The sequence below is a fragment of the Sus scrofa genome, chromosome 6 (genome assembly GCF_000003025.6).
Source record: "Sus scrofa isolate TJ Tabasco breed Duroc chromosome 6, Sscrofa11.1, whole genome shotgun sequence".
NCBI classification, from domain to species: Eukaryota; Metazoa; Chordata; class Mammalia; order Artiodactyla; family Suidae; genus Sus; species Sus scrofa.
In genome coordinates this window covers 97,877,579-97,899,901 of record NC_010448.4, presented here as the reverse complement: position 1 = coordinate 97,899,901, position 22,323 = coordinate 97,877,579, and the positions used below count along the sequence as shown (strand labels likewise).

Below are 22,323 nucleotides of genomic sequence, written 5' to 3'. Positions count from 1 at the left end.
TTAGTCTATATTATTTTCAGATCTCTGAAATCTTTGAAAAACACAGTGTAAGCAAACCACCGGCATTGCGACGTCAGTAAAAGTTAAGAGGGGTTCACCTTCCTCCACACGTGGAGGTGTAAAGGTCATGGGTGACAAGGACAGAACATTTTCTTTTTCTTCATGGGTAGAAATCTGAATCTCATGGGCAATTCACACACATGGAAGATCTGTACAACTTCTGAATCATAAACTCAGGAGGCAAAAATTATCCTACTTTATGCCAAAAAATCTATTTTGAAATTTGGGAAGATGAATTGGCATTTGAAGGACACACCCCCCCCAAAAGACATTTATTTATGGTTGATATTTATCTATTATGGTAGGTGTTCTATTAAGAACACCTCTGAGGTTTAGTACATTAACAAGCAAATTTGCTTCAGCAAAATATGGATTCTCGAAAAAATATCTGAACGGCTAAACCTAAGAAATTTTCAGACTTAAGAGATACAGTGACATTTCCTTAAAACATGTTATTACAAGACTGCTTTTCGATAATGCAAGAGTGCTGAAGTAGGAATAAGACAGTAATTCAGGGTTTGTGAGTGTCTATGGTGCACAAGTCTCTGGCTCCAAAGAAAAATGAAAACACTGGGAGGGAGAGTAAGGGGAGAGGAGGGGTGGGGGGGTGGTTAGGACAGACTCTAAGGAGTCTTTTCAGGGGGACCATTCAAATGCTGCCTTATTAAAAGGGAGCTCCTGGTTCTCTAAATGGTCCTTAAGGTGCTTAATCCTGCCAACGTTTTCTCACTGAGGTGTGCATCTGGATCATGCAAACAGAAGGGAAGGGGGGATGGAGAGAATCTTAGGATAAGTCCTCATTTGTAGGTAAATGATCTTCCTGTCAATGTTTGTAAGTCCAAATAGCTTACAGTTCCAGGAACATCTGACAGAGGTCAGGGCAGCATTTCAGGAAAGAGTCAATTGTAAAAGAGGAGGAAACATCCCAGTTCTTATTGAGTTGTTTCTTTCTGAAATGTCCCAAATCTGACATTGCAGTGGGAACTGTCACCCAGTGTCATGGGTTTCTCTGGGCAATGAGACAGACGCACCACTGACCATAAGGACAAAAACACATGAAAATGTGCATAAACTGACCTCTGGCTTCTCCAGATGCTGCTGCCACTAGCCTGTGTCCCAGGCTTAGATTGATTCCCCCCCTCAGTGGTTGCATCTTAAATGCTGGGGGAGGTGGGATTCCTTTGACTGGAAACCTCTTGTGCAAAAAAGCATTTAATCTTTGAAATAGGAGAGAAGTTTATTGAAGTGGAGATCCTTAATTGAAATGACTTTATTTATTTATTTATTTTATTTTATTTTTTTCCCGATGTACAGCATGGGGATCAAGTTATTCTTACATGTATACATTTTCCCCCCACCCTTTGTTCTGTTGCAATATGAATATCTAGAAAGCAGGATCTTAATTTTTGTAAAATATTCTTTAATTCAGTTGTGATCCAGAACCTTCTTTATGTTATTGGTAAGGAGACTTTAAAAGTAGGATGGAGGATAATCACATTGAATCTTTCATCTAGGTTCTTAGACTCGGATGGAGAGGCTTATCTGGGAGTCATAAAACGGGAATGGAAAAGAAACCAGGGAAGCAGCAGCAGTGAACACTAAACTAAAAGTCAGGATTTTTTTCCAAAGGGAGGGAGCCCAAAAGTCTCGGAAGGATGCTGCTCCTTAAGGCAGACCAGCACTTAAGCCTCACCTAGGAGCTGGATACAATCTTGGGTTCCCCCGGAAGTGGCTGGATTTAAACAACCTGCATTTGAATCAGACCTCCAGGCAAAATGTGAGCCGCAGAGGTCTCTCTCCCTATCCAAACCATTTGCTCTGCCCAGGAGGAGTTCAAGTGTCTGCTCTGGATTAAGGCAGAAGAAACGGCTTTCTATAAAGTGAGTCAGTATTTATGATTTCCAGTGGTGAAGTGACCATTGCACAGGTGGCAGGACCTTTTCTGTTGTGTGCTGGGTGAACTAGCCAATGACCCTAACACTGCAATCAGCAGGACCGCCCCCGAGGGCCGGCCCAGGGAGGAGAGGAATTGGGCCCAGGACAGAAGATGCCGGAAGAGATCCACTCAAGGGAGACAGAGTTGTTAGAGTCAAAGAGAGGGGGCAAGGGAGCCTTTGTTTTTTGGGTTTTTTTTAACTAATTCGTAATTTTACCAGCTTTCTGAGAAAAAAGATCACACTTTGACACCCCATGTCTGAGGCATGCAACAGATGTGACCCTCTCAACGTGAGCTGTGACTTAGGCAAAACCCCAAACGGGCAGAAATTAGATCTGTTATCTGCATTTTCTCTTTCTATGCTTTCATCGGCTCTGAGGTCAACTGAAAACCAAGAATCACGTGATAAGAAATTTGGCTTGTCAGAACAGCTGTTGCAGAAGGTGGCCTCACATTTTAAATTCTCCAAATTCCTTCATCTTAAGGTCTATAGAACAGGGAAAATGCAGATGTTGGGGCGACAGGGTCTGCTTGACTAAAGGTCTACGGAGCAGAGGGTCACACACCACACATCAGTAAAACATCAAATACCTTTGCAGCTCTGATTAAATACTGAAGAATAGTTTTGGGAAGTTTAATGACAGACTTTGGCAAGGCTAAAATGGCCGATGCAAACTTCCCAATAGCTCTCTACAAAGAAGGACAAAGCAAGAGAAATTAGTAGAAAACACCGAACACTGATCATTTATGAAGTCAGTCTGAGTTCGTCTCTACCATTACATCAACTAGGTTAAAAGGGGCTAATCATCGAATCTGGAACGAAACACTGCTTATAGGTTAGGAAGAAAGAAAACAGTCTCGCATTCATGGAGTCGGTAGAAACGGTGACGATGCCCATGTCGGACTGTCCTCTGCGGCTCGAAGAGTGAGGGTTAGGAGAAAGCTCATTGGAGTCAAAATAAACAAGTCAGGTCGTTAGTATCCGCCAAGCCAGCTGCACACATGCACACAGAAGACGCCGTCATCAGAAAACACACACAGATAGCGCTGGGGCCAGGGGGCTGGGGGAGAATTTGCGTCTTCAGTTTCACTGGGAAGACGGGATGCATGAAACCTGCCAGCTTGAGAAGACTCCCGCCAGCAGGTGACAATGACCTTTTCACAGACACATCACGTGACTGGGGGAGGGCCCTCTGTGGTCCCTGGAGGATGACAAACGGGCAGTTCTGTCCTATACATGTTCCTTAGTAAAGGAAATCTATATCAAGCTTTCATCCCACATGTAACTCTACTGACAACCTACACCTTTTTTTTCCCTTCTTTCTTTTTTTAGGGACCCCCGTTTGTGGCATATGGAAGTTCCTGGGCCAGGGATTGAATCTGAACTGCAGCTGAGACTCATGTCACAGCTGGGGCAACATTGGATCTTTTATTGCTGCACTGGGCTGGGGATTGAATTCACGCCTCTGCAGCAACCCCAGCTGCTGCGGTCAGGTTCTTAACCCCCTGCACCACATCGGGAACTCCCAAACCCACATCTTTAACAAGCACTGATTATACAGTCACTGGATACAGGATACTAGGCAGGTAAGTTAAATCACTGAGAACGATACTGCAGGTTCTGAAAAAGAAAGGCAGTTAAGCTGAGAAGGTGAGCATGGCACTGGAGGTTATCGTGATTTTCATAAATTCTAAAATCTTTAGCAATACAAACGAAACTGCTTTTCGAAATTTGAAGGAACCCTGAGATGACCCTTTATTTTCAAAACAAAGCAAGTCTTTTATTTTCATGGTCAACTATTTTACCTATCAAACTGGATGTCCACTCAAGCAACCCAAAGCAATGCCAGCAAAACAAAGTTCACCCAAGGAAGGCTTATTTTTGTTTAGAGCATTAGAATATATATATATATATATTTTTTTTTGGATGCAAGTGAACAAAGCCCTGGTTGGATGGTTTTCTTGCAGGAATTCTTGCAGTAATGATGGCAAGGCTGAATGCAAGCAGCAGGACAAGGCACTGAGAAACACAGGTTTTCAGCTGTACATCAGAAGCTTCTGGGAGCTACGACACAACAGAAGTCTAGGCCTACGATCAAGTCTGTTGAAAAGAAAAGCCCTTCGACTAGCAAAGCCATGATTTCCTCACCCCCATAGTTACCTGGAACGCTGACCTTCGTGGAGGCTCCTCATCTTCTTTTTTAAATTCTTCCTCTTCCTCCTCTTCGCTATCCGTTTCAAACAAATAATAATCTCCACTCCTGACCACTGAGCAAAACAAAATAGTTACTTATTTCTTGGAAGAGACATGAGATAACCAGAGGCATATTAATGAAATACTTCCGCAAAGATACACCCACTGTCCAGCAAACAACCAGAGCAGGACGCGTGGGAAGGGAGGAATCACGAGAGGTGAGGGGTTGGCTCCGGGCCATGCTACGCGGTGCTGGCAGGGTTGGGTCTGCAGAGCACCAGGCCCGTCGAGGCCACGGAGACCCGGCCACTGCTGGGTTCATCTGGCATCTTCTTCCCTCTTCACAGTAATTTTTACCCAGATGCATCAGATCAACTCCACAGCAACTGGTTTTGTAACCAGAAACTGAAAACCACTCTCATGTCACAGTTCAGCAATCTGGGGCCTTTAGATGAAGCCACCATGAAGAGGGGACTTTGGTATTGCCTGAATGGCTTCTGATTGCTGTCGAAAGCTAATCAGGGCAGCACAGGACCAGGAACTGATGTCCCCAGTCTTCCACCTCACTTCACACTGTGCAGATACAGGGATGCAACACAGATGGCAGGACATTTGGAAGAGTCTTTTTAAAAAATCGCACATTGTCATGAGGAGGAAATGGGCAAGTAACATCCAAAAAAAAAGAATATGACCACAAAACCCCTACTGCCATACCCTGGCTGTTCCTACACGTAGAATGGGACAGACGGAGGCCCGGCAGACGTGGACCATATGGTTTAGTGCTTCTGGATCACAGGAAGCTCCCCAGTGTCTTAGTGAAATTTCAGGAGAACTGACCCCACCATAAGACAAAGCACAAACCATATGGATGGTTCTTGCCTTGCCGGACATTCTCCCTGCAAAACCACTGCTGTCTTAAGCATGGGAGCAGAGAAAGGTGACATATTCAGAGATTTAAAGAAATGTGAGAATGGAATCATTATCTGTTTGATCATTACTTGAAACTGATCAGGGAAAAGAGACCCAGCATATGCATTTCTGATGCTACAAGAACTGCACCATCATTGCATGAAAATGTATTCATATTTTCAAGTCATGTTCACATTTGCAAATGCTGAGGTGCCTTTTGGGGCAGATGTCTGTAGCTCTCTTTTGGACTTATCCATTGTAAGGTAATGGGAAACCTTGGCTTGTTGAAAATTAGTTGCTTGACTATCACTAAACATGACCAAAAGGTGAATAATTTTGCCCATGATTTCAGACATGTCTGAAGCCTCCATCCATGAAGATATAGAGTCAATGAATTGGGCCTTATATCCTTGAACAGAAGCACTGTAATGTTTTATTTTTATTTTGAAGAAAGAACTAGGCCCGGAGGACTGGGTCCAGGCCTGAGGAAATAAATGCAAATACAACATAAGGTAAGAATAAGCAAGAACAAACCAAAGTCACAGCGTTACGTTTGACAGTGGGGAAGACCATGAAAGTAATGCTTCAGATAAGCTCAGAGATTGGCGGGAATGTCACACGGTCATTTGGTAAAAACCGAGATTTCCAGGATTGAACATTTTACCCTCATTATAGGCTTTAAAATCAACAGTAGCTTTAATTGTATTCAATCATACCTTTGATAACTTTTTTCATGTGGACGAGTCCATCATATCATAACTTTGACTTTATCATCTGAAAAATGTTGCCAATTTGTATGCGACAAGTGGAATTAACACATTGAAAAAAGAAGGAAGTGTTAAAAAAAGTCTCCTACTCCTTTGTAAATTGTTATTGAAACAAAACAGGGAAATGAAGAGAATATTTTCAGAAGTTCTGACTGCTAATAAGTAGAGAGGCCCCTTTATACACATTTGTGAGTCCTTAGGGGGATTCCGCCTCCCGCCTGGGTCTGTATATGCTGATGCTGACAACTGAGCAGGAAAATGACTTTAAACATCCTGTATCCTCAGAAACGCGGCCTTTTATTTCAGGTATTTGATAATAAAGGGAAGGCTGACACTGATTTAGGCTGTACTGAATTGACGCAGAGGCACACGTCCCCAGGAGAGAAGGTATCATTGAACAGCAATAATGCGATCGTCTGTGTGCTCATAGATGTGGAAGTGGGAGGTTTGCCACCTACAGACCACGTTAAAAATCAATAATATGAACAACATAGCAGTATTACTATATCATCAACAGATTTACCCAAGGGTATTCCAATGAAACGTATTCTTACGCTCGGCACCTCAAAGAACTATCTCTTTAAAAGCCCAATGACTCAAGAGATCAGAAAGAGGGCTTTCCATAAACTCTTTCCAGATCTAAAGATAGGTTTTGGAACTTGTCATAGTCTACAAAATAAACCAAGTTATCAGCTCCTTTCCTTTCCTCACCAGTTTGCAAAAAGAAGTCTGTTTTTGTAGGAAAATTTTGAGACCCCTGTCAGAATCAGATTCCAAACTATGAATGACACACATCCTGCATTATTGCACTAGACATTTTGGAATAAGGCACAGGTAGTCTGATACCAGCCTTCAAGAACTTGATATAATGAGGGTGAAATGAATCAGAAAATCTAAAGTCAATAACCTTCAGGGAAGTCCTTTCAAGGATAACCAACGCATAAGGTGATGATCAAAGACCATATCCAATTCCTTCCAAAGTGCAAGGCTGAGATCAGCAAGGGCGAGAACCACAGTGATCACAGTGGCCACGTACCTCAGGTGCAAGGACAAGACATCAGGACGACAATTTTGAAATGGATAGGTCTCTCTAAACTAGCAAAGGGCCCTTTAAAAACAGAAAGATCGGCACAGTTTACTTGTGACTTGATAGAAATCGGCACACAGCGTCTGCACGACAAGCCCCGTTCGTGTGACTGACACGCCAGGGGACGATAAATGAAAGTCACACAGAATTTCAACTTGAGTCTTTGTCTTGTGCCTTGAGCAGCAAATGAAATGAAGCTCTGCATAACTCACGGCTTTTTTATGCCATCATGCTAAAATTCAACTGTCGGGATTACACTGGATGACATCCAGGTTTCCTGAGCAAATTTTGAAAATTGCCTTCTGAAATTGGTTTGCTGATTTTTAGGACATTATTGCTTGGGTGAAAGGCCAATGCCAGGCCTAAGTGACACCAACAATTAGGTGTGGGGAAAGGTTCGGATCCGTGTGGTTTTTCTCCTGATGCTGAATATCACTCTGTTGACAGGCCTTGATGATAGTCTGTGTCTGATTATACTCGTTACAGTGATCCAGACACAATATAAGAAATAAAAGACTGAAGACATTGTAAGTAAGTTGCAAGATAATGCATAATTATTCAATAGTCTAACAAATTCAAGTGGAGCCAGGCTGAAATGGCTCATTCCATTGTAAGGCCATTATAGAGGTATGACAGCCAAGAGTGGATTTTTTTTTTTTTTTGACTTTTTGCCATTTCTTGGGCCACTTCTGCAGCATACGGAGGTTCCCAGGCTAGGGGTCTAATCAGAGCGGGAGCCACCAGCCTACACCAGAGCCACAGCAACGCAGGGTCCAAGCCGCGTCTGCAACCTACACCACAGCTCACAGCAATGCCGGATCCTTAACCCACTGAGCAAGGCCAGGGATCGAACCTGCAACCTCATGGTTCCTAGGTGGATTCATTAACCACTGAGCCATGTCAGGAACTCCAAGAGTAGACTGTTATCTCCTTTGCTAAGCAGAGCAAAGGCAGCCACTGAGTTCCCCAAAGCCTCATCCTTTTTTTGTGTGATGGGGTGGGGGTGGGAGGGAATGAACTAATTCTGTGTGGCTCTCAAGTTCTGCTTTTCAAAACTTTCGACTTTGCTCCAAATTGGTCACGGCTGAGCCGTGGGTTCCTCCAAGGCCAGGCCACATGCTGGGCACTGGTTTTCGAGTGTAGTTGTAGAACTGTTGGAGTGAGGTTTTATAGCTTTTTTGAAACTGGGGAGGAGGCAGAGTGAGAAGGCAAATGCGTTTTAAGGTGTCCTCATCTTTATGTTTAATAAATGGCCAAGAAACCTTCCATGCAAATGAAATCAAAGCTCTGGGATTGAGGGAGGAGAGGCTTGTCGGCATTCACGCCTAGTGCCTTACAAAGAGGGTCACAGACTCTTCAAATACAGTGATTCTCCTTAAATTAGAGTGCCCAGAGGAGCGGACACTCATCTTTGGTAAAGGTTTTCAGCTATGAAACAAATACACATCAGCAGAGCCCTCGACTGCAGAATTGGATAACACGGTAGCCAATTCTTTTGTTTCTGAGCCCATAGGTGGTACATGGGAGCACGTAAGCCACACAGGTAGGGCAGCTTTCTGTAGCCAGCAAGGTAATCAGGTAATCAGCGGATTGCTCTGGAAGATTCCGCCTGGAGGGCTCAGAGACTCACAGAGATGACAATTGTTCTACACTCTGACCCCCTATCAAGTCACAAGCGTCAAACCATGCATGGAACACACAGGTCATGGGGACGCCTGAATTCTGGTCAAGGATATAAGGGTTAGAATTGGTGAAATTGTAAGAGGATCAAGAAAACCTACTGGAAGCATGATCAACCCAAGGCCGCCACCACTGCTTTTTTTTGCCCTTGGTTTTCTGTTTGTCTGCTTCTCCTAAAATAAAATATGTCCAAATATTAATTCTTATGAAGTGAGAAAACAAACTTTGAAAACCACGCTTTAACAACTCAATTGTCAAAATCTAGACACGTTGCAAAAGTACATCAGCGGTCAGGAAAAAAAAAATACTGAATCTGAAAAGTTTATATGGATCAGCAGTCAATTTCACACAGTAAATATTCAGTATGCTATTGACATAATGCCACATTTTCATTTTCTTTTTAGTTAACCGAGGGCATATAAAGAAATACATAAAGGAAAGATTATCTGTCCAAAATGCATCTTACATTGAATTCTCTGTGGAATTAACAGGTAAGAAGCATCACTCTAATACTATAGAACAATTTAGTGCAAATAATTTTTTGAAACTGCATACATTGCAATAACCAAAATTTTATCTTGTGATTCTTTTAATGCATGATTAGGAAAACACAAATTTACTATTGATAAATAGATAGTATGTACCAGAATACCATGCACTATTTCTCCATTTCCTTCAAATAAAAAAGCATGCAAACATCTTTAAAAAGACCTTTTAAACTTAATTGGATATAATAAATCTATAATTAGATATAATAAATATGGATTTCATCTTAAGTTTCTTTGGAAAAGATCATAATTGAATGATATTTTAACCACTGTTATTCAAATGCCTACATATTTCATTTTTGGATAACATTTATAGAAATCAAAGACAACAGTAGTTTGCATATCTTAAATATTTTCCCTAAAGGAACAAATGTAGGAAATTCACGTTTATTTTCTTAAGAAACACATTTGTGCAACAGAAGCTAGATTATATTAACGTTCTCTTGCTGAAGATGGGGTACTTGTAAAGTCATGGATTCACCGAACACGGATTTTTACAAAACAAACAAATGGATCCCACTCACAAGGAACATACAGCTTGCTGGGTTAAAAAGATACATTGATAAAATTTTACAGCCCTACCCAATATCATGCTTTTATTCAACATCAAGGTACTCAGGTAAGAAGGAAATGTCTCAACATACTTTCATCATCCTCTTCAGAGAGTTTTTGGATGTCTTGGCCTTCCCCTGACTCCTGGGTCAAGCTCAGCATCCTCTCCTTACCCTTTTTGTATTTCTGTTGCCTGGCCTTGATGCGGTCCATCCTGCACAATAAAATAGCAGCAGCAACGCCAAGAACACACCCATAGTTACACTTTGATGCAAACAGCTAAAGCCCTAGACAGAGTGGTTCACAGCTGGGACTCGAGGGTGGTTACTTATTTAGCAACAAGTGTGTCTTCTTTGTGTTTTCTAATTTTCTGTTTTTTTAAATACCCATGTTATTTTGTGCTACATAGCTCAGTGATATGATGAATAGCAATTATGCCATTGCTTGATGTGAAATATTTCACGTCCACTTATACCTTGTACCAAAGCCATGCTGAAGACAGCACAGTATGAAATGTAAATCCTTTGTTCTCTCAGGTTTGGCATATTTTTGGTTTTTATTTTTAATATTGAATACTTCAGCCAGTTGTGAAAATTGAATGAAAAGATGTATTAAGTGTGAGACCTGTTTTGTAAATGGCAAGTTGCTCCTCAAATGTTCGTGTATATTCCACCAGACACTCTGACTCTTCTCAGTGTCAAGTCTAATCGCTTACTGGATCTGGAAAAATGCAGTATTGCAGCTTTTTGTCTGTTTATTCAGGAAGTCTATTCAGAAACTGCAATGCTGAACTTTATTTCCAAGCTCTGTCCTTTTGAAATGTTTCATTTCTTAATTTAGTTTCTTAAAATTCTGGATCTATTGCTCAAGTTTTTAAACTGATTGAAGTGACATTTCTGCTTTGTGCAGTTTACACAACAGTTTCATTTTGTCTTTTGCAATGATCGTTGCCTTAATTCTGTTTTATTCTGACCTCTCATTTGAGAGGATGCGTTCTTAAACAAATAGAAAAATCCAGTGAATTTTAGTAACAGGTCTCACTTACAGGAAATTATGGACACATAACGTGAGTCCATATTTTTTATTTCCTAGACCTCATTTAGAAAGCTAGAAATAATGATAGAAGTTTTACCATATTGCATTTTCATTATATATATTTATATAGCTCATCTCTCTTTTTGCTTTTCAGAGCTGCACCTGCGGCATACAGAAGTTCCCAGGCTAGGGGTCGATTTGGAGCTGTAGCTGCTGGCCTACACCAGAGCCACAGCAGTGCCGGATCTGAGCAGCATCTGCAACCTTTGCCACAGCTCATGGCAATGGCAGATCCTTAACCCACTGAGCGGTGCCAGGGATCAAACTCATGTCCTCATGAATACCAGTCGGGTTCGTTACCACTGAGCCACAATGGGAACTTCTATAGCTCATATCTTTGTGAAAATAACCATGCTATGGGATAGTATAATTTATATTGGCAAATATTTTTGCACGGGAGGAAAAAGCTGGGAAATGAGGTCAGAATGGAATGAAGTAGGCTTAGCAAACTCAGGAAATATTCCTGGGGGGCTGACAGAGTAGGTCCATTCTCTGGAGAAAGTGGCTAGGTCGTGAATTCTGTGGCCATCAGCTGTTAAACCTGGCCCGATACATATGAGGGGCTGCCGTCCTCAGCAGTTCCACTTACTGCTAGAGATCTCACTCCAAGAAAATTATTAATTTCAGTGTGCTCATTTAAAAAAATAAGACTTCTTAAATCTCCTGGGTGGAGGCAGTCCACGACTTGACTTTTCCAGAATGGTGTGGTGGGAAAGGACTTGGACTGGATGCAGGGAAATCTGGGGTGTGCTTCCAGTGCTGCCTCTGAGGAGCAGTGGATTTTAAATCACTTCATACATGGGCCATCTGTTTCTTCCCAAACAAACAGGATTATATTATCCCTAAAGATCCTTCCATGGACTCTGCATTTGTTCACGTAACCCACAGATATGATGGGTTTTACTCCAAGTGGGTGTTCTTGGGAAAGTCTCTGTCTCATTCTTAACTTGTTTAACCTTCACAAATACCCAGGTGGAATTGTGAGGCCTAATTTAAAACAGGAAACTGTGTAATTATAATGTATACATGTAAGAATAACCTGACCCCCTTGCTGTACAGTGGGAAAATAAAAAAAATTATTAAAAAAATAATAAATCCCAGTTTGCATTAACATTAAAAAAAAATAAAAATAAAACAGGAAACTGGAGTTCAGATCCTTGGACAGACCTGCTCGGGGCTCAGGTAAGCATCTCACCTACTATGGCAATGGTCTTGCCCACGGAGGGCGGCCCCTCCCCCACCCTGGTGACAACCTCCTTTGAACCATTTCTGTTTCCATTTCCCTCTGGGGCAGGAGCCACTGCCCGACACAGCGCAACCTCTGGGCGGTTGTGAGAGTGACTGCAAGTGGACGCCTCGGGAGCTGGCAGAATGGGACCTGGCACACCCCAAGTGAAAGGAGAGCATTCTTACTGCCTCTTCAGCTGGTCCATTGACTTCTTCTCTTCCTCAATTCTTGCCTTTACAGCCTTTACAATAGTGGCCTGGAAAAGTTCAGCCCCTCTAAAGGAAGATCAGAAACAGAATAAATGAGCCTTTGTATCGTTGTCACCCATCTTCCCCTGAAAATGGTCACCCAGGGCTAGAAAACATCTCTTTGGGGGCAGCTGCCTGAGGACCCCTGGTTGGTGTGGGAGTCATAAGCTGGTTAAAAAGGCCCTGGATGGATACAAGCCTCCATCTCCTCTGCAGGGAAGGGCTGCTCGCAACCTAGGGGTGGGGCGGGTATGGGCAGGGTTGTTAAAAAGCATGTTTCTGAGATCGTCAAGGCCTATTCAACCCGTCCCCCAGCAAGGGGTCCTCACAACCTCGTGACGTCAACCCATGAGGAGACACCTGCCAGGAGGGGTGAGTTCAGGTTGTTTTCTCCAAGGAAGGCATGCAACGGACCTGCAGTGCAGCTCCTCCCTCTGATTCCTCCCTCTTGTCCTTACACCTCTTTGTTCCTTCTCACTCCTCAAGCCCACTTTGGAGTCACCATAGATCTCATCACCCTCTTAATATCCTCTACTCTGTCCCACTGTTGTCCATCCATCCAGCCTGGCAGATGTCACATCTGCAGGAAGCCAGTAGGGTGATGGGCCATCAGTGGAGCAGAAACACAGGACTGGACGGAGGATCCCTGGCGCCTCAACACTCTGCAGAAAGCCTGTTTTTTATAGAAGCTGTTTCAACTCTACACTTTTCTGAAACCAGAATTCTGTCCAGGGTTTTTCACTCCTCGTGTGATTGAGCCTCCTACTTCCTAGGAAAACAAAGTCACGACAAGGCCACAATTCGCTCAGCTCCCCATCACCCATCCTGTGGGCACCCCCCCAACTGGCAGTGCCATGCAGGAGGTGGCGTTCTCCACCCAAGGCCCACCAGGGCTCAGTCCCTCCCCACCTGCAGACCAAGGGGCCCTGACTTCCTGCATCTCGACCTTCCCGTCACCTCTGCATCCTGCCCATGAGAGGCAAACATGCTCAGACCCTGCTAATCTTAGAAAAAGGACCACCCCCCACAGTTTCCTCTGCACAGCCTGGCATCACTGCCCCTGCAGTCAAACATCTTGCAGACTCTGTCCCTAAGCCTTCACTTCAGCCTCAGCTCAGCGGTGCTGGGCTTGGACTCCACCTGTTGAGGTCACTGATTTCACTGTTCAGTGTTCAGCCCCTTTTTTGTGTATCTCAGGTGCTGAGCCTCTGCAGTTCCTCAGGGCCCCCGAGAGCCTACGTCCCTTTGCTCTTTCCGCTCAGACTCCCGGTATTCACTGCAGCCTCTTCTCCACCCCACCTCTTACATGTGACTGCTCCCCAGGCTCTTCATCCCCACATCTTCTCCAGGCAGTTCCTGTAACAATGACCCTCAAGTTTCCTGACACCTGCACACTCGTCCCCTCAAAGGCCTACCGGCTCCCCAATGGGCTGCATGTCACAAGGTCATGAGACCGGCATCCCACAGTTGTAGCCTCTCTTCCCTCCCAGCCAAGAGCTCTTCAGACCCTGCCCACCCCCACCCCCACACTGAGGCCAGAGTCCTGGGCACAGCGGCCTCTCCTCCTCCCAGATTCCCACCACCATCCCCCTTTCAGCTGCCCCAACTGCCCCTCTGAGCTCTCTGAATTCACCCCCTCCCAGTCCTGGCCATCCTCTCCATCCTGGATCATCAGAGCTGCCACCGACCTGGTCCCTCTGCCTGTCGTCCTGCTTTAATCCCATCCGTCCTCACCCCCAAGCAGAGTGAGCTTCCGAAGAGCAAGGACAGCCACTTTTAGTGTCACAAACACGGTTGTCAGGCCCCTGATCATCTGGCCTCTCCTCCCCTCCAGCTGAGCTCTCACATCTTCACGTCTGTTTCAGCCACTCCAAGCTTCTTCCCTTTCCTCAATGAAACCCCTCTCCCCAATGACTGCATGTGACTGCCCCCGCCCTCGTTCCTATTCATCCCGCAGGCTACAGCTCAGAACACCAGGCTGCCTAGGGTCCCATCCTGCAGGTAGCTGTATACCCTCAATACAACCCCAGTTTCCCAAATGTCTCCTGAGTCCCATCGGTCTCATGCATTGTAACGGCTTCTTGATGCATTCATCTCCCCATCAGCCTGCAGCCTCTCAGAGGGCAGGGCAAGCCTCTGCCCCCCTCGCAACATAGTAGGCATCAAACAAATGGATGAGCGAATGAATGAATGTTCATTCCTTGGAAATTCCATTGTGAATTCAATGCTTATTAAGACAGGTCTTTGCGTTGACAAGCATGAGCTGCGTGCTGAACCAAAGCCACCAGTTTTTGTAACAGGAATAATATGCTTTCTGAATAAGTGCGACAACTTAAAAAAAAAAGATAATAGCTTATTACTGTGTCCTGAATGTCTAAGGACCGAATATAAGGGGGAGGCAAAAAAAGATGCATTTACTAGCAAAAAGTACCTGCTGATACACGCAGGTAAGTAAGGTTACTATTTCGACTAGACATTGTGCTCTGCTCTGAAAATGATGTCCATTTACCACTGAAAAACCATTACGGCGGTACATTCCCAGGTCAGTACTATCCCTAAATGAAGAGTAGTGTCCATCTCTGTGGTGGGCGCTGAGGATGCAGCAAGGCTCCTCAGGTTAAATGCAGGAGCCCAACTGGGTCCTCTTTCTATTTGGCTCCAAGTTAGTTAACAAAGGCTGGGGACCCCCTATAAATGGACCTTTGAAATAAACACTTTGCTTCTCCTGAGCAGAGAAGAAATAGGCTCTGGGATCCCTGGCGGTATAAAAGAGCTGCCTTTGTTTAAACCACAAATCAGAATGATGGATATTGGCAGTATGATGGATATTGGCAATTGATATGAACTAATGTTAATCAGGTCACTCGACACCACGGGTCTGATGGGACCTAGGCAAGGCCAGCGTCTCGGTGATAGGCTCGTCCTTGGGGATCATCCTGCCGGCCCTGGCTCCCATCTCAGTGATGTCCTCTTCAATACCCAGTTCTCTTCCCAGTTTTCCCCCCTAAGCCTATAATAAGAGGGGGGGCAGAACATGGGGACAGGGTGGGATCTAAGGAGAAAGCAACAGTCAAATAGTGCCAATGGCCAGAGAAGAGAAAACCAGGTTTTCGGGGAAAGAGCCTGAAAGGAAGGAAATAAGGCGAGACAAAGAGCCTGGTTGTGAGTGAGGCTGGAGTGACCCCCTCCTCTGCCTATGATCTGAAAAATAATAGATGCTTACGTTTTTCTCTATTTTTAGGAGTTTCTTCTTAAAAGGGAGGCAGCGAGGGGGAAGACTGCCAGCTGCCAGACCACAGCAGCTTCTGTTCCTGTTCTGACCAAGGCCAGAAGGGCAGTGACGAGGTCTGGACCGAGGGACAAGATGACCAGCCAGTCTCTGACCTTCGAGGGTATCCCAATCCTCCTAAGGTCTGCCTCCCCCCACAGACCTGCTTGTTACTCTTTGTTTTAGGTCTGAAAGTCCTTGGGCTAAAGCTTCCTTGGATCAGTTTTCCCAGAAGGAATTTCTTCGTGTCTTGTGGGTTGTACAAGCACGCTCTGAGGGAAAGCATAGAGCTGCCTCACTCCCAGACGGGTTTCTTGGCCTGACCTCAATTCTTGGCCTGACCTACCTCGATGCCAGGATCTGTGACGCCTTTATATCCGCCACGACATGTAGGAAATAGTAGCTCATGAAAACTCTTCTCTGCAGCAGGAGGAAGGCAAAACATATACTGTCCCAAATAATCCCTGCTTCCCCGCTGGGTAGTTTACATGAGGAATCATCATCAGCTGCAGAAAAAAAAAAAATTAAAGTGAGCATCCATTTCTACTGCTGTTTCATAAAATGTGTGGTGTGACCAGATTTGGGAAACCTTCCGATGCAACGACTCCCCGAGTGAATTTATTCACAGCCGAGGGCACACACTTCAAATCCAATATCAACACTGGTGCATAAAGCTGACCACCGAGTGAGCTCTTGGTGATGTAAGGCACAGGATGGAAGGGGACCCTTTCCCCCCGTAAGGGCCATGGAGAAGCAGCATCTGCACGTCCCAGTGCCAACGGGAATCTCTCGTACAAAAAGACACCTGTTCTGGGAATGGACTCTACCCAGGAGTAACTGGCAGAGCAGCTGGGTCTATTGGAAGGAGAGGCATCTAAGATCAGAACAAACTTCAGTGCCTCTTCATGGAGACCAACATGTAACCTGAATTGGAAGCCAGAGTCGGGGGAGTGTCACGTCCAAGGCCCCATCCTGGGTGCCATAGAGGATGGGAGGTGCTGTCCAGGGTTCTGGTGCGAGAGGCAATGGGGTGGAAGTGGGGGTCCAACTCCAGAGACCCTGCTGCTCCCCCAACTGTCTTTCCAAGGAGGGTCTCTGAGCTTATGTGGGGGGTTGGGGAGTCTGGAGGCAGAGCTATTTTAGTGCCCAAGACCCCAATGCAACAGCCACAAGTGTGTGTGGGCTTCTGTGAGCCTTCCCATCATAACTCAGGGAAGTTCAGGGAGCTGCATTGACCACACCCAACCCCCAGACCTGCCGGGACGGGAAGTTTGTAGAATATTGTCAAAGATGCCTGGAGGGGCCCATCCTGACGACAGACTCCCAGCGCAACATAAGCTTCCAGCTCTATACAGACAGGGAACTGAAAGTCCCTTTTATCTTTTCTCTTTAGGTGCTTTGGTCCAATGTTTTTTTTTTGTTGTTGTTGTTGTTTTTTTTTTTTTCTCTTTTTTTTGTCTTTTTGCTGTTTCTTGGGCCGCTCCCGCGGCATATGGAGATTCCCAGGCTAGGGGTCGAATCGGAGCTGTAGCCACTGGCCTACGCCAGAGCCACAGCAACGCGGGAGCCGAGCCGCGTCTGCAACCTATACCACAGCTCACGGCAACGCTGGATCGTTAACCCACTGAGCTAGGGCAGGGACCGAACCCGCAACCTCATGGTTCCTAGTCGGATTCGTTAACCACTGCGCCACGAAAGGAACTCCTGATCCAATGTTTAAACGAGAACAAGACCACTGCCTTTCCTTCCTTGTCCTGCACCCCCAAATTCGCTTTTCACACTTACGCATTTTATAGCCCTTGACGGTACAGGCCAAGCTGAAAGCTTGGATCAACCAGCAGCTGTTCTGAACCAACTTTTCAATATAGCCACATGCTCCTATCTGAAAAACAAATGGGAAAGGTATACTCAGAAACTCACACCTGGAAAAAAAGGCTGATGTCTCGTGATCCCAATACCCAACATGTGCAGGAATTCCTGAAGCCTCACTGCTCCCAATGGTGGACGGTGCCCCCAATCCAGCCCCCACTGGGCGCAGAGCTTGATGCCTCATTTCCTGGGCAGTCAAACCCAAGGAGCAAAGGGACAGGAGGAGGGGAAGAAGGAGGCGCTGTGTGATGCTTTCTGTATGGGAAGCACCTCTTATTTCAGAGGAGAAGCCTGAGGCCACACTGGGAACAAGCCCAACTCTGTGATAGCAAACGGATGAACCCTGATCTAGGACTTGGATTCTGGCAGAGTTAGCTCCTCATGAGTTAGGTGTATTAAGCCTGTACTATTTTTTTTTGTCTTTTTTTTTAGGGTCACACCTGCAGCATGTGGAGGTTCCCAGGCGAGGGGTCGAACTGGAGCTCCAGCTGCCCGCCTACACCTCAGCCAGGGCAACTCGGGATCCGAGCCGCGTCTGCAACCTACACCACAGCTCATAGCAATGCCAGATACTTAACCCACTGAATGAGGCCAGGGAACCTGTGTCCTGATGGATGCTAATCAGATTCATTTCTGCTGAGCTCCTAAGCGTGTGCTATTTGCCTGGAGATGGTCACAGACGTAAGCTGCCTGGTGCAGTTCTCAGAGCAGGAAAAGAATTATGTGTTTGAGTTAATTCTTTTTCAGCCGATACTCTGAGTAAAGGAGATTTCCATGTTGACCGTCGTGTGGTTGTCTCTAACAGTGATTTCTTGTCACAGTTAAGTTCACAACCCAAGGGTTTGAAAAACAGCCTCCTCCTTGGGGAATATCCTTCCCATTTTGGCTCCCTGGACCCTTGAATCCTTGAATCTGTCCTTCGAGGTTCACAGGGTGTTGCCTCCAGGAAACCTTCCAATTTACCGAGGCAAGGTGTTAGGCATTCTGTTTTGTACTGTTTTCCTAAAAATTTGTGATGATTAGCAGTAACAGATTGTACAATGATTATTTATAAGAATGTCTATCTTCTCCTTCAGAATGTGAATTCCTTAAGGGTAAAATCTGAGTACTATTCAGCTCTGGTTGTTCAAATATAAAGCAGTGCTAGCAAAGGATAGGTCTGCCACACAGGATTACAGAACGAATGAGTGAGTGAACAAATCCGTGGACTCTGTGGCCACACTCGTTCCAGGGAACAGCTGCTGGGATCAGCCTCCAGCCACAGACCTCTCCCCATCAGACCGGCTTTGGAAGGAAGGGGTGACCTCTGGTCCTGTCTCATCCCCTCCCCACCCCTCCTCAACACTATCCCACGTGCAAACAAACACGGGGGGGTTGAACTGAGGAAGAGAAACCATATTTACTATCAGCTAGAAACTTAACATTTTAAAGGATTGGAGGCCAAATAAAATCTTTAAATAGAGACTCATGGTTACCTAGACTTGGCCTCCCGAGACCTCTAAACATAGCAATGCAGGGGCCAAAAAAAAAAAAAAAAAAAAAAAAAAAGACAAATGTTTTCTAGTAGAGTTGCCTGGTAAGTTTGTCTCTAAGAACTGAGATGGGGGAACAGAGAGGGGAAGCAGGACATCGTGCATCCCCATTCTTCCACCGCTATGTCAATTACACCTGCGAAGTGTGGGGCCTGGGGTTACCTCTGTGTTGGAGCTGGAGTTGTACTAACTCCTTAGCTCGTGAAAGGTAGCTGTTAACTCCCTGATACAATAAATAACTTAAAAGGTGTCTTTGGGGCCTAAAAGATTTTGTGTGGCTCTGGGATGCCTTGCAGTCAGGAGCTACCTCGTCACTTGAATATGGATATTTAATAGCAAAGCAGCCACATTTCGTGGAGGGGAGGTGTTTGCCTCAACCTCCACTGTCTTAGCTGATTCCTAGCCCAGCCGCCGATGCTCGTGTCCATACTGTTTACTCTTCCCCAGCTCTTCCCAGGTAAGAGTTGCTTTTAGTCAACAGGTTATCATTTGGAAGAGCTTCCATGACAGACTCAGCTCATAAAAGGGCCACATTGCAGCACACTGCAGAAGAGGCACCCAGTTCCTAGAAGGGATGGAGTTTAATTAATAAAATACATTTCACACTTTATTCCTGCGAATGCACATGCTCTTGTCCTTGACAGATGGAAATGAGCAAAAAGGATTCTGCTTAATGCAGCAAAGCAAAGAGTGATACGCGGTCATTTGAACTCTGAGTTTGCCAGCATCTTATCTGGGGCTTTTAAGAGCAATGTAATGGGCAGAGCAACAGGCTTTCAATAACCACTGAACGGAGTATTTACTCGTGCACTGAAATCACTAATCTGTCACGCGGCAGATGCCACTTACTGACAGTATGTTTTTCATCGTGATCACAAACACGTTGTATGCAATCAGCCAGTCCCAGTAGCGTAGGATGCTCTTGATGGGTTTCAGTAGCAAATCGCCCCCGAAGAGCAGGAAGTAGAAGCAGGCCACCAGGTACCCCATGCAGAAAATGCTGATCCTGGTGGTCCCGGTGATGAAGATGATGGTGAGCACGAACCAGAAGAGGTAGCTGAAGATGATCACTTTGGACATGTCCAGGTACGACCTGGAGGACGAAACCAAAGGCCAACACGAACAATGACATGCATCAAGCAGGGAGGTTCTGCTCGAGTCAGCAAGCAAGTCTGCCCTCTCCTCCCGCCTCTATGTGAGAGCTCGGTCCGGCCAGACCGGGAGCCCTGCGGCCTTCTCTCCCTGACCCTCTCCTGGTCCACAGGGCACCCCTACCCAGTTAGTGATGGACAGAGCGACAACTTATGAAAACACCATGGGCGTGTTGTTCATCTCCTGAATTGGGGCCAAACGTCCCCCAAACGGCAACATTTCTGCCCACTCCCTGAGGTCTCAAAAGCCCCGTCTTTCTGTGGAGGCAGGAATAATCATGTGGCCGAGAACATTCTAAAATATAGATGCCTCCTGGAGCAAGAGAACAGTTCGGAACAGAACCCTTTCCATGAACTGGAAATTAACAGATTAAAACAAATGCAAAGGTTTTACTAGAGATGAAAACTTCTCCTTTAGATGAGACGAAATTCTGGCAGACAGAATCTGGGGTGTTCAGGCTCCGTCTAACTCTTGGCCCTGGGCTGAGTCAAGATCTGTTCCCCACTTTGACCTCCTGATGGGAGGCGAGGCAGGGGTCCAGGCCTCCCTTCTCCAGTGGTGGGAGTTTCCCTGGCCTGGGCTGCATCCAGCAGAAAGGGCACCTGCAGGATGTGTCCCACTAGTCACTCAGCTAGAGCCTCTCAGTTTGGGAGGTTTTACTTTGGTTGTTTCTCTTCCCGGGTTTGGGGAGAAGCATGGAAGAACCAACTGTGGTCAGATGTTTGACAAACGAAGTTAGTCTGTGGGAGCTAATAAGTTTTTGATAAAATAGATGCCACACTGTCCAGCATATTAGGCAACAAGTTACACCTTAGAGGAATGTCACACGAGCAAACTCGTGAACTTTACTCTTTTCAGAGGAAAATACTCAGCGCTTTTCAATGTTTCCATGATTTCTTTTCTAAAATATGTTACACCCAGAGTTCCCGTCATGGCGCAGTGGTTAACGAATCCCACTAGGAACCATGAGGTTGCGGGTTTGGTCCCTGCCCTTGCTCAGTGGGTTAATGATCCAGCGTTGCCGTGAGCTGTGGTGTAGGTTGCAGACGGGCTCGGGTCCCGCGTTGCTGTGGCTCTGGAGTAGGCTGGCGGCTACAGCTCCGATTCGACCCCTAGCCTGGGAATCTCCATATGCCGCGGGAGCGGCCCTAGAAATGGCAAAAAGACAAAATAAATAAATAAATAAATAAATAAAATAAAAAAATAAAATATATTACACTCATCCTTGACTTCATGCACAAAGGAGAGTGAATACGATGCTGGTGTTTCTCAGCATCTTGGGGTCACACTGGAAAAGTCGGTGACAGCCCAGGTGGGAGATCTGAAAGCCACAGTGCCTCTTGCCATGTGTGGTTTGAAGTTCATGGAGTTGGGCTGCTGGCATTTTTGAGTGTGTTTGTGTGTGTGCAAATGCATGCATATGAGGGCACTGGCGTGTCTTCCATACTTTTCCCTTCCTTGCCTGCAGTTGTTAACCCTACCTCCAGGAGCCCTGAGCTCAACTGCCCAGCCATGACCTGGGAATCATAGAACTGAGCTTGTGGGAACAACTGGAAACACCAGCCAACGTGGTCTGGGGAGGAGCCTCGGGACCCCTGGGCAGTGAGAGGCCTGTGCTGTCCTGGGCTAAAGGGTGGCTGGGCTGCAGGGCCCTGGCTGCTTTCCAGAGCTACCGAGGGCCATCCCTGGAGGACAGGGGATAATTCATGGCTCAGCTTCCAGACCCTTGAGCCACCGGGTCCCGTGTTTCTGGGCCCAGGTATGCCATCAGCAGGTCAGCTCTCCAGGTCGGGGAGGCAGGGGCCCGGGCTCCAGGGGACACGCCTTCCAAGGGGCTCTGCATCACCTGCAGTGAATGAAGTCGGGGACGGGGTTGTGCTGGCTGAAGGAGGCCGCGTCCAGGTTCATGCAGATCTCCACGTTGTCACCTGCCATGATCCGCACAGCGGCCTTGTTTTCATCCTCGAAAATCTGCCGTTGCAGGGAGGCACACAGAAGCAGCATGAAGTCATCTGGCAAGAGAGAAGGGGGCGCTGAGACCACCTCTCCTCCTCTGGGTCCACGGAGGTGAGGACGCTGCCCTGTGGGTCTCAGCGGCTCCTCGTCATCTCCCTGAGTCCCGTCATCCCCCAAGTTCACTTCCTCCTGGATTCTGATCTCCCTGCCCATGAGGGGGATGCAGAAGGACCACAGACCCA

General features: G+C 46.0%; 1 protein-coding gene across 1 annotated transcript in view; it reads right to left on the bottom strand.

The window, feature by feature from the left end:
• The window catches only part of PIEZO2 (piezo type mechanosensitive ion channel component 2), a 301,579-nt gene that overhangs the window by 45,792 nt on the left and 233,464 nt on the right, over nt 1–22,323 (bottom strand). Inside the window, 8 exon segments of the mRNA XM_021096049.1 lie at nt 4,158–4,264; nt 8,735–8,806; nt 9,826–9,947; nt 12,242–12,331; nt 15,919–16,078; nt 17,358–17,454; nt 19,823–20,066; nt 21,972–22,137. Of these exon segments, the coding sequence (XP_020951708.1) occupies nt 4,158–4,264; nt 8,735–8,806; nt 9,826–9,947; nt 12,242–12,331; nt 15,919–16,078; nt 17,358–17,454; nt 19,823–20,066; nt 21,972–22,137 (1,058 nt within the window).